The 12,036-nt window shown below is 44.9% G+C and overlaps 1 protein-coding gene and 1 long non-coding RNA gene across 2 annotated transcripts in view; one reads left to right on the plus strand and one right to left on the minus strand.

The window, feature by feature from the left end:
- Positions 1 to 349: 349 nt before the first annotated feature.
- On the minus strand, positions 350 to 3,730 carry LOC138818030 (uncharacterized). Its single transcript, XR_011368953.1, has 3 exons — positions 3,230 to 3,730; positions 2,146 to 2,235; positions 350 to 577 (listed from the first exon to the last, which is right to left on the minus strand). It is a non-coding gene; the product is annotated as an uncharacterized lncRNA (long non-coding RNA).
- The window catches only part of Khdrbs1 (KH RNA binding domain containing, signal transduction associated 1), a 33,506-nt gene continuing 25,143 nt past the window's right edge, over positions 3,674 to 12,036 (plus strand). The window contains exon 1 of the mRNA XM_070008855.1: positions 3,674 to 4,211. Within this exon, the coding sequence (XP_069864956.1) occupies positions 3,836 to 4,211 (376 nt within the window). The 5' untranslated portion in view covers positions 3,674 to 3,835. The remainder of the gene's footprint in view (positions 4,212 to 12,036) is intronic.

Genomic DNA, 12,036 nt, shown 5'->3' on the forward strand with positions numbered 1-12,036 from the left:
TAATGATACACCAAAGCATTGCTGGGTTTGAATGTCTGCCTTGCTCCAAAATAAGTCTTTTCACAAGGCTGTTAACCCTCAGGTGAACCTAGGTCTAGGTGAACCTAGACCTCTAGGCTTCAGGGCAGGTTTCCTTGACTCCCATCTTTCTGGGAAACCCTTCACAACCATTCTAAACCCTGCAATGGAAAGTTACATTTTTGCTTGAGCAGTATGCATAAAATGAGAGTTTTACACCACAAACCCAAATTCAAGGAGTTCTACATGTCAGGTCTGGTCAGGTCTCTGTGTGCCAAATGAGACATGGTGAAAGGAAGAGAAAGATTACATGACACAATGTTATGGGAAGACTTTGCTTGAGTGTATTTTTAGCCATCTTTGAGGTACAGACATGAGTTATACGTTTAAATAGACAAAAGGCAGGGGTCAGGTGGAGAGAGGTATGCATAAAACAGTCTAGCGGCAGCACATGACTGAGAGCCAGTCAGGCTTGATCAGGTGGTATCTTGTTACGGTGAGTCATTGATGTCTGGCAGGTGTTTTGTCCTTCTTGGATTTTCAAATGGCAATAAGGTACCTATAGGAGAAAATAGCTCAGGATGAAAGACAGAGATACAAAATAGAGGAGACTGAGATACTTAGTTTTTATCCTGCTTTTAGTTAATTTGTGGCTCTATTATGAAGTCAGTGATCATCAGCAAAAGCAGCTTTTAAGCACTTTATTTTATACTGCAGCCTTAGGGCCTTGGATATTCTTGGGTTCTCCCTAGGAAGAAGAGCTCCTAGGACTCCTCTTCAACTGCATTCAGATAAAGGAAGTAAAGATCTGGCGGAAATCTGAAAAAATACTTTCTTAGTTTTTCTTTTGTGTCTATTTAAGGTGTACAACCAATGTTTTAATCTACATATGCAGTAACTGTTTATGCTAGTCTAGAAAACCCAGACACACCACTCCTCAGCTCCTTCCCAGACACATCTTTATCAAAGTTTTATTAGTCTCAGCTCAAGGTACCTCTATCAGGGCATCTCATTACAGAGCAAGGACACATTAGCCATTTGTAACACCACTGCCCAAGCAAGATTTTCAAGGACAGAGGCAGAAATGAATTGCAGGGGAGTTATAAATCCTCAGTGTCCTTTTCCTCTTCTCACGAAGTTGCCTTCAACCTACCTATTTCTTCACAGTCTGAAAGTATCTCTCACATTATCATCTCTTCTCATTTACTCACACTTCCTCCTGCCTGGAACTCATTTTCTCCTGGCTCAAATCTACTGTTTTGCATCCTAATCACACTTAATTTTCAGTTATCTTTTGGCACTTGCCATATTACCTTCCTTGTTACAGTTATTAAGAAAATCCACATTCAGCTGGGTGTCAGTGGCTCACATCTATAATCCTAGCTACTCAGGAGGCTGAAATCTTAGGATTTAGGTTCAAAGCCAGCCAGGGCAGGAATGTGGATTTTTTTTTTTTTTTGGTCGATTGTGGGGCTTGAACTCTGGACCTAGGCGCTGTCCCTCAGCTATTCAGCTCAAGGCTAGCACTCTACCACTTGAGCCACAGTGCAACTTCTGGTTTTCTGAGTGGTTTATTAGAGATAAGAGTCTCTCACAGACTTTCCTGCCTGGGCTGGCTTTGAACCAAGATCCTCAGATCTCAGCCTCCTGAGTAACTAGGATTACAGGCATGAGCCACCAGCGCCTGGCTAAAATATACTTTTTTTTTTTGTTTTGGTTGGTTGTGGGGCCTGAACTCTGGGCCTGGGCACTGTCCCTCAGCTCTTCACATCAAGGCTAGCGCTCTACCACTTGAGCCACAGCACCACTGCAGGCTTTTTTCTCTTTGCTTATGTGGTGCTGAGGAATCAAACCCAGGGCCTCATGCATGCAAGGCAAGCACTCTACCACTGAGCCACCTTCCCAGCCCCAAAATCTACATTCTTTTTTTTTCTTATTAAATCTACATTCTTTTAAGGGGAAATGCTTACTATATTTCATGGAATTAGGTTATTGTCTAATTCTAGAATCACAAATAAAAACCAGTTTCTTTAAATTTGTTGCATTTGTGTTTGGACAGTTTTTGCAACCAATAAAGAGCATCCTGACTCCTTAGAGCCTTTGAAACACAAAAGAGGCACCACTGACCCTTTGTGAGATCTGCTGTCTTCCTCATGGTACCCCATTTGTGAGTTCTTCTTAGTATAATTCTGTTCTTCTTGCATTGAGTACCCCAGCCTTTTAAAAATTTTAAGCATTAAAAATATATTTCCCTGCTGGGCACCAGTGGCTCATGCCTATAATCCTAGCTACTCAGAAGGCTGACATCTGAGGAGCGGGGTTTAAAACCAGGCCAGGAGAGACAGGCAGGAAAGTCCATTAGACTCTTATTTGCAATTATCCAACAGAAAACAGGAAGTGACGCTGTGGCTCAAGTGGTAGAGCTAGCCTTGGGCTGTAGAGCTGAGGGACAGCACCCAAGCTCAGAGTTCAAGCCCCATGACCTACCCCCCCAAAATATGTATATTATGTATGTGTATGTATATATATCCCAATCTCTAAGCATAGAAAGCATTATAAGTACATATGTAGAGTATCCAGCCTCTTTGATTTTGTTTTTTTGTTATTGTTCGTCGTTTGTGAACTCTGGGCCTGAACTCTGGCCTTGGGCACTGTCCCTCAGCTTTTCAGCTCAAGGTTAGTGTTCTACCACTTGAGCCACAGTGCCACTTGAGTTTTTTCTGTTTATGTGGTGCTGAGGAATCGAACCCAGGGCCTCATGCATGCAAGGCAAGCACTCTACCACTGAGCCACCTTCCCAGCCCCCTCTTTGATTTTAAATGCAAAATGTGACAATAACTTGTCCAGCACTGGTGGGTATAATCCTAGCTCCTCAGGAGGCCAAGATCTGAGGATCATGGTTCCAAGCCTGAGCAGAAAAGTCCAAGAGACTGTATGTCCCAAATAACCAGCAAAAAGCTGGACTGGGATTGTTGTCCAAGTGGTAGAGACCCACTATAGCTAGCAAGCCCAGCTAGTCAGGTCCTGAATTCAAACTGCAGAAGGGGGTAGGGAATTCTCTGCTCCAGGTACAGTGGGTCTCTAATCTCTCCTTCCCTCGTAAGTCCTACAATAAGTAGCCTTCAGTCTTCCCACGGAGCCATCCTTCCACGATTTCCCCTGCAGGCTTTCTCCCCCAACTCCACCACTCAGCCAGGCCTCTCCCTCCCACCTCCTGGTCCTCTGTTTGGGCAGTATTTTCCTCCCCTCCTTTCCCGGCTTCAGCCGGCAGCTTCCTCCCTGCCGCCTCTAGGTGCGAGCCTCCCCGCTGCGCGACCCCCCGGCCCGCCCGTTGGAGGAGGCGTGGCCCAGGATTAACAAGTCTCCCGCCCCACACTTGGCAGGCCGGCGCGCAGACAAAGACATTCCACCACCCCCGTCAGCTCCCCCAGAGGGGGGCGGGGCCATGTGCACCGCTAGCGCGGAGTCACGTGGGAAAGAAAAACGAAGGAAGTCTGCGGCAGCCCGCGCACGCGCGCCAAGCTCTGGTCCGGAAGGCTCAGACGGAAAAGTAAAAAGAGAGGCGACGTTTGCTGGCGCCCCGGTGATGCGCATGCGCACTGTCCCTACTGGGGACTTTGTTCTCCGCGGAGAAACTCTAGGGCGGTGCCGGTGGCAGGCTGCGCACGCGCGCCGCCTCACTTCCGGTGCTCTCTCGCTGGGTCGTTCGGGTCGGCTTCGGTCGCTGTCGATCCGGCTCTCCCACCTCCGCCAACCGCCGTCGGGCCTCTGCCGCCGCTGCGTCGCTTCCTCGCTTGCTCGCCCCACATCCTTCGCGATGCAGCGCCGGGACGACCCTGCCGCGCGCATGACCCGGTCCTCGGGCCGCAGCTGCTCCAAGGACCCCTCAGGTGCCCACCCCTCGGTGCGTCCGCCGCCGTCTCGGCAGCCGCCGCTGCCTCACCGGTCCCGGGGAGGAGGAGTCCGGGGGGGCGCCCGGGCCTCGCCCGCCACGCAGCCACCGCCGCTGCTGCCGCCCTCGGCCACGGGCCCAGACGCGACGGTGGGCGGTCCAGCACCGACCCCGCTGCTGCCTCCCTCGGCCACAGCCTCGGTCAAGATGGAAACGGAGAATAAGTACCTGCCTGAACTCATGGCCGAGAAGGATTCACTCGATCCGTCCTTTACTCACGCCATGCAGTTGCTGACGGCAGGTAAGCGGGCCCCGGGGGTCGCCTGGCCATCAGGCCAGGGATGGCCGCCGCTTTGTTCCTTTGCTCCCGCCCCCTCGGAGCCTGAGCATCAAGGGCTCCCTATCTGGTTCCATCCTTCGGGAGCGTGGAGACCATGTTTCCACCCCGGTCCGGAGTGGAGGTTTCTGGGCCGCGGTGAAGGCCCGAAGACGACTTTTTATTAAGCCATCTCCTAGCGCGAAGTGTTTTGATGGATAATGCCCCGGTTCCCGCCCACTTCCCCAACCCTGCCTCCTCCTCCTCCTCCTGCTCCGAGGGTTCAGATCCTTCAAAAAATGAACCTCTAACTCGCCGCTTTTCCCAAAAGGAAAGCCTTCTTTCTTGCTCACGAGTGGCCGCGAGCGCCTGGACCGAGGGTGTAGGAGGTGAAGACAGTTCGAGCGGGGAAGGATCGTGGAGGGAGGGCCGAGGTGAGGTCGTGGGACCGTAGGAATGCCCTTCCCAGCGCACCGCTGTCGATGGGGACAGACCATACTCAATGGTAACTGGAGCTTAAGTTACTCCGAGGCAGAAATGACTTGTGGGAATCCGACCTTCAGTTTTTCCGAATCTCATTTCCGATTTCGGCCGATGAAAATGAGAATTGTTACTTGGGCAGAAAAGTTCGTTGCCCTTTATTTCACAACATGTATTCACCATCATTCAAAGGGGAAAATAACCCTGGAGACAGTGAAATAAGAAGGTAGATGGGGGGGGGTTAGGAACTCCCAAGTTGGTGTGATGTTCCTCGGTGCGATGAACAAAAATTATTAAGTTGCTCAAGCATGGTCTATTTCTAGTTTTCTAGCTTGAGTGAAATAAATTAGGAATGGTAGACTTCTTTGTTCTCTTTATCTGTAGACTAGGTTTCCTTTTCTGATTAACACTGCCAAACACTCAGATACAAATTTCTCCCCCCACACCCCAAGCCATATGATCCTTTCTTCCAGTTGTTGTAGTGTGTCTTTTGATACCTAAATTTTTATTAACGCAAGTAAAAATCCATGCTTTCAACCCTGAATAAGTAGATGGAACAGTTGATAAATTGTACACAGTTCACCATTTCCTTCTTTTATTTTTCCCAACATTGGTGAGGGGTCTTAAAACACAGCAAACAAAACACGTGGTCAAGAAGCAGACATTAAGGTAAATTTAGACTTTCACTTCAGAGCTTTGCTTTTATAAAATGTTCAAGTTGTAATTTCTTTGTTCTAACATTAAGCTCTTTGAGGGAAAGAAAGTATTGCATTATATTTTTCAAATTGGCTTGTAAATAGTAAACTCCAGCCGTTTTGGACCATTCTGAAAGCATGTACCTGTGGACAGTGTCACAGTGTGTTAAAGGTTGATTTGTTGGTTTTAGTTTTCTAAGTCTTCACTCAGATTAAATGAAGGAGAATAAAATAACTTAAGGTTTTCAGCTTAGTTTGGAAACCTAGCCTAAATTAGTTTTCTTGGGAAAATTTCTGAACCTCAGTAACTTCATCTGTAAAGTAGGTTGGTGAATTGAGAGGATTAAGTGATGTATGTGTAAAATCACTAGTAGTTTCTTTGACCTAAACTCATTAGATAACTTCTCAGCACAGCTTTCTTTCTTTCTTTCTTTCTTTCTTTCTTTCTTTCTTTCTTTCTTTCTTTCTTTCTTTCTTTCTTTCTTTCTTTCTTTCTTTCTTTCTTTCTTGTTGGTCACGGGGCCTGAACTCTCTGAGCCTGGGCACTGTCCCTCAGCTCTTCAGCTCAAGGCTAGTGCTCTACCAGTTGAGCCATAGCACCACTTCTAGCTTTTTCTGCTTATGTGGTGCTGAGGAATCGAATCCAGGGCCTCATGCATGCAAGGCAAACACTCTACCACTGAGCCACCTTCCCAGTCCAGCACAGTTTTCTTCTAATTATAAATCCATGATAAGGTATGAAAACATAAGTTATATTTTTGCCTTTCTAAATAATGCCTATGATGCTCATCTTTTAAAAGATGGCTTCTAAAAGCTGGTGAGCCTTAAATGTTACTTACTATTTTTATTCTCAGCAGCCTAACTTGTTACTAATTTGTTACTCTAATTTTTTGGGGCGGGGGGAGTCCGGTCATGGGGCCTGAACTCTGGGCCTGGGCTCTGTCCCTCAGCTCTAAAGCTCAAGGCTAGCGCTCTACCACTTGAGCCACAGTGCCACTTCCGGCTTTTTTCTTTTTGCTTATGTGGTGCTGGGGAATCAAACCCAGGGCCTCAGGCATGCAAGGCAAGCGCTCTACCACTGAGCCACCTTCCCAGCCCTTTTTTTTTTTTTTGCGAGTCCTGGGGCTTGAACTCAGGGCCTGGGCACTGTCCCTGAGCTTCTTTTGCTCAAGGTTAGCACTCTACCACTTGAACCACACTGGCACTTCTGGCCTTTTCCAGTTATGTGGTACTGAGGAATTGAACCCAGGCTTCATGCATGCCAGCACTCTACCACTAAGCCACATTCCCAGCTCTTTAAAAATTTTTTTTAACTTGGATTTTCCTTTTAAAGTAAACTGAAATTTCATTGGAGAAATGATATTGAACTGATATTGGCTCACTTGAAACAACCGAATTGTTACGTGTGGAATTTTGGAGACTTTCTTAGCATGGATGAAGCTTCATATGTGTTTGGCCTAGATTTTAAAAATGGTTTCTGGTGCTAGGATTAAACCCAGAATTTTGTGCATACTAGTCAGGTGCTCTTCCACTAAATTACATGTTCCATTTCCAGCTTTTTTTTTTTTGGTAGCACTGGGTTGGAACAGATATGTTCTTTCTGTATAGCTCCGGCTGTCCTTTACTTCATCCACTGAATGCTAGAATTACAGGCATGTGCCACCATGCCCCATTTAAGGTATTTCTTTTTTTTGTTGGTTTTTTTTTTTTTTTTTGCCGGTCATGGGGCCTGAACTCTGGGTCTGGGCGCTGTCCCTCAGCTCTTCAGCTCAAGGCTAGTGCTCTACCACTGGAACCACAGCGCCACTTCCGGCTTTTTCTGTTTATGTAGTGCTAAGGAATCGAACCCAGGGCCTCATGCTTGCAAGGCATGCACTCTACCGCTGAGCTACCTTCCCAGCCCCTAAATACTCTCAATTCTTTTTTTTTTTTTGTCGGTCGTGGGACTTGAACTCTGGGCCTGGGCGCTGTCCCTCAGCTTTTCAGCTCAAGGCGAGCGCTCTGCCACTTGAGCTACAGCGCCACTCATTTAAGGTATTTCTGAATAATCTGGAAAAAGGAAAAGGGGTTGCAATGAAGTCACAACAAAAAAAAGTGAAGAAATGGGATTCTGAGAAGAGAGTATTTAAGCTCTGATAAAAATGCATGTAATATAGCTAACTTTTTTTTTTATGTCAGGCAGTGTCCTAAGTACTTCACATTAAATATCTAACCTTCACAAAGACTGTCAGCACATAGTTTAGTAATTGGCTAAGGTAACAATTACTAAGAAATCATCCAGGATTTGAAATCAGTTTGCACTTGGATTCATGCACCTGGTACCTCTCTCCCTCCAACAGTTCTTTCCCCCTTCCTGTATTATAGTGCTACCACAGTTGTACTTTAGAAAGTAAGTTGTAAAGTGTGCCATGGTAACAAATATCTGTATTTTCCGGGCTTGAGAGGCTGAGGTTGGAAGATCAGCTCAAGGCCACCCAGGGCTACATATTAAGACCCTGTCTCAAAAGTAGAAGTAATCTCTAGTTGAAAAAAGCATAAGCCGGGCGCTGGTGGCTCACACCTGTAATCCTAGCTGTTCAGGAGGCTGAGATCTGAGGATCTCGGTTCAAGGCCAGCCTGGGCAGGAAAGTCCATGAAACTTATCTCCAATAAACCACCAGAAAACCAGAAGTGGTGTTGTAGCTTAAGTGGTAGAGCGCTAGCCTTGAGCTGAAGAGCTGAGGGATGGTGCTCAGGCCCAGAGTTCAAGCCCTGTGACCGACAAAAAAACAAAAACAAAACAAAACATAAAATCTATGGGAAAATACCACATTGCTAACAAGGCAGTAAAGATGAAAGAAGTCAAGAAACAAGAGGAGGGGGAAACAGCAGAGCCTAGCATTTAAGGGCTGTGACTAGGAAAGGATCCTAGAGAGCTGTGTAGGTGGTATAAGGAGGGTGGTCTGGCACCTTATGTGGAATGGGAAGAGTTGCCATACCACCTTTGCCAGTACTACCTACACAACTCTCTCTCTGATCCTTTACCTAGTTTATTTTGCACTTATTCATATGTGGTAAACTATCCAATAGTCATGTGTGTCACCACCCCTTCTTCATGGCTAGGCTTGTCAGCTCCACCAGAATAGGGTTCATTTGTCAACTTTGTTAAACAGTGCCTCACCTATTCCTTAAAGAGTGCTGCCTAGAGAAGCCTGCAACACATTTTTTGTTTTTGTTTTTGTCGGTCGTGGGGCTAGAACTCTGGGCCTGGGCGCTGTCCCTGCACTCTTCAGCTCAAGGCAAGCGCTCTACTGCTATACATTTTATGAATGAATTTTCATCTTTATTGTAGGATAGGAAAAAATTGATGATTCCAAGGAATGTAAATTTTGAGTATAGATTTCTGATTGGCCAAGTTGATAGCTGTCATGACAATTAGTAGCATTTACAGACATGCTAAGTCTTAGTTATCTACCCATTCAAAGTAAACATTTTGAATACATTAACAGTCACCAGCAGATCTTGATTTGAATCAAGAGAACTATACCATGTCCTTGGAAGGAGGGGAGACTAAAGCTATAAAGCTGACAGTAGTTTTCAATTAATACTGATTTTTTTTTTTGCATTTTCCAAACTGATTCCAACTTGCTTTTTCAGTTTAACAAGTTGAATATAAGACAGGTGAAAGAATAAGTTTTAAAAAATATTTTTAGACTACTGAAAACAGTACATTGACAGGTCAGACAAGAGGTAGGGCTTAAAAGGATTTGAATTAAAATTCTTACACATTGTGGATAATATGTGAATTGGTACAACCACTTGGGATAACAGTTGGACATTCCTTTACCAATACCATCCCTAAGAATATACCAGAAGAAACCTGTACATGAATATTTTTTGTACCTGACTATCTCATTCATAATATGGTACACCTGTACACAAACAGTACTTTGTTTCATCATGTATTTGATAATCTGAGAGTTACAAAATATACATCAGTGAAAATGAATGAACTACATGTATGTACATAAAACAACATGAATGAATCTTGGGAAATGGATCTTAGTTAAAAATAAGACTAATATTGAGCCAGGTACTGGTGCTCAAGCCTGTAATCCTAGTTACTCTGGAGGCTGAGATCTGAGAATCACAGTTTGAAGCCAGCCCAGGCAGAAAAGTCCCCATGAGACTCTCATCTCCAGTTAACCACTAAAAAACCAGTGGTAGAGAATTAATCATGTGCTAACCTTGAGCAAAAAGAGCTCAGGAAGAGCACCCAGGTCTTGTTACAATCTATTGTGTTTAAGTAATAATATGCTATTTCCCAACCTTTAATTTTGTGAAAGTATGCTTCCCCAAAAGCAAGGTAAAAGTTAATGATAATCTAGGCTCAAAAGGGTGTATAATGGTTTAAGTAATAAAGTAAAAATTTTAGATTTGATGAAAGTCAACATGTCTTGTGGAATGTAGCAGTGTTGTGGGAAAAACAAATCAGACATCTACAGTATTAATATAAAGAGCATGAAATAAGATCTAGTTTTTGGTGAATGGTGTTAATAATGTGCAGCAAAGCCGGGTGCTGGTGGCTCTTGCCTGTAATCCTAGCTAATCTCAGGAGGCTGAGATCTGAGAATCATGGTTCAAAGCCAGCCTGTGCAGGAAAGTCTATGAGACTCTTACCTCCAATTAGCCACCAGAAAACTGGAAGTGGAGCTGTGTCTCAAGTGGTAGAGCACTTGCCTTGAACTGAAGAACTGAGGGACAGCGCCCAGGCCCAGAGGTAGAGCCCCATGACTGATGAATAAATAAGGTGCAATAGTAATCTTTATGATAGTAATAAAGCTCTCTCCTTTTAATTTCAAGGTAATGGATGATCAAGCTCATTATCACACATAGTATAGGTAAATTTGAATCATTTAAGAGTGTTTAACTGTATATCCTGAGCATGTGAAATTTTTCCTCAGTTGCAGTGCTCAGAACCATATTACACTCATGGATACCAGTGTCTAATACAAAGCAAAATGATTGGGTGTGGTTGGAGGCCCCAAGCTCAAACCCCAGTACCACCAAAAAAACATACATTCTCTTCCTGCCCTGGCCAGGTTCACACAGAACCTATGAATGTTGATAGTGGTATTATTTTGGGGGGTCCGGTTGTGGGGCCTGAACTCTGGGTGCTGTACCTCAGCTCTTCAGCTCAAGGCTAGCACTCTTAACACTTGAGCCACAGCGCCACTTCCGGCTTTTTTCTTTTTGCTTATGTGGTGCTGAGGAATCGAACCCAGGGCCTCATACATGCAAGGCAAGCACTCTACCACTGAGCCACCTTCCCAACCCTGATAGTGGTATTATTAACCCATTTATTTCAAATTATCTCTCCAATAGGTGAATAAACTGGTTACTCCCTATCATGGGAATACTACTTAGTAAGGCAAGAAATAAGTGTGTGTGTGTGTGTGTGTGTGTGTGTGTGTGTGTGTGTGTGTGTGTGTGTGTGTGTGTGTGTGTGTGTGTGTGTGTGTGTAGTGTACACACATACAAAATTTTTTTTTTGAGATAAGAGGCTTGTGCCCAACAACTGGTGACTCATACCTGTAATCCTACCTATTCAGGAGGCTGAGATCTGAGAATCGTGGTTCAAAGCCAGCCCAGGCAGGAAAGGACAAGAGACTCTTTATCTCCAGTTAACTACCAGAAAACTGGAATTGGAACATTGGCTCAAAGTGGTCAAAAGCAGCTCAGTGACAGTGCCCAGGCTTTGAGTTGAAGCCCCATGATTGGCTAAAAAATAAAAAATGAAGGCCTTTTGTTTTGTTTTTTTCTTTGCAAGTATTTCTATACATGTGATTCCAAAAGGTGGTACCAACAGAAAGGTAGAGAATCATCCATTCAGTAGTAATAGCAAGTGCACTGGGAGGACAATGTGATCCCTGACCTTTTGGAGTTTATTTGCCCTCCTAGTAATACTATTTCTGGGAAGATTTCTGGAAATGTTCAGGAAATCTTGACCATTGTCTTATTCCTTAAGCCACAAGTGATAAAAACTCATGCTTATAACCCTAGCTACTTAAGAAGCTGAGATCTGAGGATCATGTTTGAAGCCAGCTCAGGCAGAAAAGGCCATGGAGCTTGAACTCTGGGTCTGGGGGGCTGTCCCTGAGCTCTTCAGCTCAAGGCAAGCACTCTACCACTTGAACCACAGCACCCACTTCTGTCTTTTTCTGTGTATGTGGTGCTGAGGAATTGAACCCACTGCCTCATGCATGCGAGGCAAGCAGTCTACCACTGAGCCACCTTCCTAGCCCATGCACGAGACTCTTATCTCCAGTTAAACACCACAAAAGCTGGAATGAAGTTGTGGCTCAAGTGGTAGAACTCTAGTTTTGAGCTAAGTGGCTCAGGTACAGCGTCCAGGCCCTGAGTTCAAGGCCCGGGCCAACACCAAAGAATAAAAAAATAATAGTCCATAATCACAGCACTTGGGAGACTGAAGCTGAGACAGTAGGATTGCAAGTTCAGGGCTAGTGTGGGCTACCTGTGTCAAAAGAACAAAATTCATGTTCTGTCCTCTGAGGTATATTAAATAGTCTTAATTCTAATAAGCCTGATGGGAAAATTTAAATTATAATAAAAGAGTAAAAGAAATATGCTATAAG

This window comes from Dipodomys merriami, unplaced genomic scaffold (genome assembly GCF_024711535.1).
Source record: "Dipodomys merriami isolate MVZ:Mamm:240054 unplaced genomic scaffold, mDipMer1.0.p SCAF_71, whole genome shotgun sequence".
NCBI lineage: Eukaryota > Metazoa > Chordata > Mammalia > Rodentia > Heteromyidae > Dipodomys > Dipodomys merriami.